General features: G+C 44.5%; 1 protein-coding gene across 1 annotated transcript; it reads right to left on the reverse strand.

The window, feature by feature from the left end:
- Positions 1 to 648: 648 nt before the first annotated feature.
- On the reverse strand, positions 649 to 1,917 carry LOC134839491 (uncharacterized). Its single transcript, XM_063855068.1, has one exon. It carries the CDS (start codon positions 1,915 to 1,917, stop codon positions 649 to 651), a length of 1,269 nt encoding a protein of 422 aa, XP_063711138.1.
- Between the last annotated feature and the right edge of the window lie 1,097 nt (positions 1,918 to 3,014).

The raw sequence follows: 3,014 nt of genomic DNA on the forward strand, positions 1-3,014 counted from the left end.
GTTCCAATTTTTGATGCACAGAAAAAGCTTTTTTTCGGCTATTACAAAGTTCGTTTCGTTGTCCGACCAAATTTTTGAGGGTGTTCCTTGCCTAAAAATAAAGCGCTCTAAAGCCTCACACATGAACTTGTACCCATAGATGGAACCAACTCAAAGTGAATTGCGCGAGTCGTTAAGCAAGCAAATAGAAAACCCCAGCGTTTCTCGGAAGATCGACGAATGGTTACATGAAATGGTTCAAAATAATCGGCGCCGCATTTTGAGAACGGTGGCTGGCGGTAACCTATACGCTCCGCAGGAAGGTGAGATATCATTGCAGTAAATTTTTTTGCTTCTCGCTTTCTACAGCACACGCAATGTGTTTCAATAGCTCTTAGTGCAGATCTCAAGCGTAGTACAACAAACTGCTGATGAATGACGGAACGAAGGTAGTCGACAGACTGATGTTCGTGCTTAATGTGATAAAACGGAGAAAAAATCGGATTAGGATATGGCGACTATCCAAAATTATTAGATGGCAAGTTTCGAATGCGGTTGCGGAGAGACGTTGGATACGGCCAGTATATCTAATTAAACTGTTCGTTCCGATAAAAGGCGAATACGATGATATACGGTCAATGTTTTCATGTACTTTCCAGCTGCTAATTGTTAACTTTCAGCTGGGAATGACTCTAACTGCGAAAGTTGCAAAAGTTTCTCCTCTGCAATGACAAGTTCTGCTGAATCAATTATGGCCTTACCTGGCGATCTGAAATGTTTATGTTTAGGTGAGAGTCTCAACACACCTGCGACCAGCCGCTTTATCTTGGAGAACGAGCTATACTCTTCCCAAGGGAAAGCAAAGTCAGTCGAAACTGCAGTGCACGGAAAATTGGAAGAGACCTCTAAACCTTCATTTTGATTGTAGACCGGACCAACCCGGCGAATTTTCTCAGTAACTTCCCTATTTGGATTGAAAGGCCGATCCGAAGTTTTCAAAAAGGAAGGGCCGTTTATCCAACTGCTTTGCTTGAGGGAATTAGCAGAAATACCTCTAGTTCTGGTGTCAGTGGGGTTGTCTCCACTCAAAACATGGAACCATTGGTCAATTGATGTTGACTCCAGAATCTCGGCTACTCGATTGGTCTTAAGCACGGGCTGTTTGCTTGTCGAGCTCAACCACTGAAGAAATGTTGTGCTGTCAGTCCACATGAACACTTTGGAAATACTCAGTGACAGAGCTTTCTCGATATCATCATTCAGGCGACTAGCAAGAAGCGCAGCTTGAAGTTCCAGTTTCGGAATTGAAAGCGTCTTCATCGGGGCTACTTTTGCTTTACCGAAGACAAACGCTAGTTGACATTTGGAATAGGCGTCTTTCTGAGCTCGAAGGAATGCTACAGAACAGAAAACGTCCAATGAGCTATCACCGAGCATGTGCAGCTCAACCTCATCTATTGGGAAGTCATAATAGCAACGAGATATTTTGAGCTGCCCTAAAACTGGCAAGCCGGATTGCCATTCAGTGAATCTGCGGCACAACTCATTTAGCACTGGGTCGTTCGACTGTTGGCCACTCAATCTCCAGATATCTTTCAGTAGCAATTGTGCGTGTACGGTATACGGGGCGACAAGACCTATGGTGTCGAACACGGAGGACACAAAACTAACTCCTCTGCTCATAACCAACGTATCGGTGACGTGGTCCCATTTGAGACCGAGAACATGCGATGCGGTTTCCGGATTAATAGCAGCGGTAATAATTTCCTTACTGTTGTTAGGGCTGGTCTTAGGGGGATTTAGTTTCAAGGACAAATTGAGAACGTTGCTAATAGATGTTGTAAGCTTAAACCCACACAACTTAAGCAGTTCAACTAAACTGCGACTTAACGTTAAAGCAGTTTCTGGATTTTTCTCAGACCCAAGGTAGTCACCCATCTAAAAGATGTTTAGCACGGCGTAAGCGACTTCGGGGTAACGATCTTGGTTGTCGACGCTGTTTGGCGAAGAGCTTAGTTAGCACATGTCGGAGAATCTTTTGCTCTAAAAATATTCCCTATATTTTGAAATACACTCACATCTGATGTGGGGTCCTCCCGCCACAAAAAACGCAAGGAGCGTTGATCGCTTTCTAATAAACCGACCACCAAAAACATGCCTTCGATATCTGAGGAAACTGAGTATTTGTGCTCTCGGAAGCGCATTAAAACGAATAAAAAGTTCTGAAGCAGATCGGGGCCGGCGAGAAGGAAGTTATTCAGTGATTTGCCGTGAAACTTAGAACCACCGTTTAAAACGCGCTGAACTTTGCCGGGTTTGTTCGGATTTAAAACTGGGTGGTGCGGTACGTACCATTCTCGGTCTGAACGGTTTTTTGAGTCGTGAGGGCTAACTGCGACTACGTAACTCTTCTCGACTTCACCTAGGATATCTGATGCGTAATAAGTTTTCAGGTTTAAATCTTTCTCTAGACGCTTTTCAAGAGACTAAAACTGGACCAACGAAGCGTAACAGTTATCGGAAAGATGAATGTTGTCATCAGCCCAGAGCATTTCGACAACATAACGGCTGCCATCATGAAGCGTCGTAGAGTCATAAATTTTTTGAGCACGTTTATCAGCTGAGGAACGGGGATCAGCTTGTTTAAACGTGCCATACGATTCTAGCTCGTAGCATTTCTACGTTGCACTTGAAAATGGTGGCTCGAACACCAATTGGTGATGGAAGTGGGTCACTGAGAACCCAGCCAATGGGAACACGGACAGCGACAGGAGTTTTTTGATTTTCTCCTTGGAAGTATTCGAGAGGCTTGATTGCATGAAAGACATCCTGCCCCAATATCATCTCAACGTCGGAGTAGTTGTGGACAACAGGTTTAGCCAAAACCCATGAGAGGGTACAACAGGAATCGCACTTCACAAGAGCAGTGGTCAAGCCTGTGTGTGATTTTATTTCCAATCGAAGCACAGGAAGGAGTCCCGTTAGTTTCTTGTTAGACGACGACCCGGCTACGTTCGATGACGAAGTTTGCGGCT

Source organism: Symsagittifera roscoffensis, chromosome 1, assembly GCF_963678635.1.
Source record: "Symsagittifera roscoffensis chromosome 1, txSymRosc1.1, whole genome shotgun sequence".
NCBI classification, from domain to species: Eukaryota; Metazoa; Xenacoelomorpha; order Acoela; family Convolutidae; genus Symsagittifera; species Symsagittifera roscoffensis.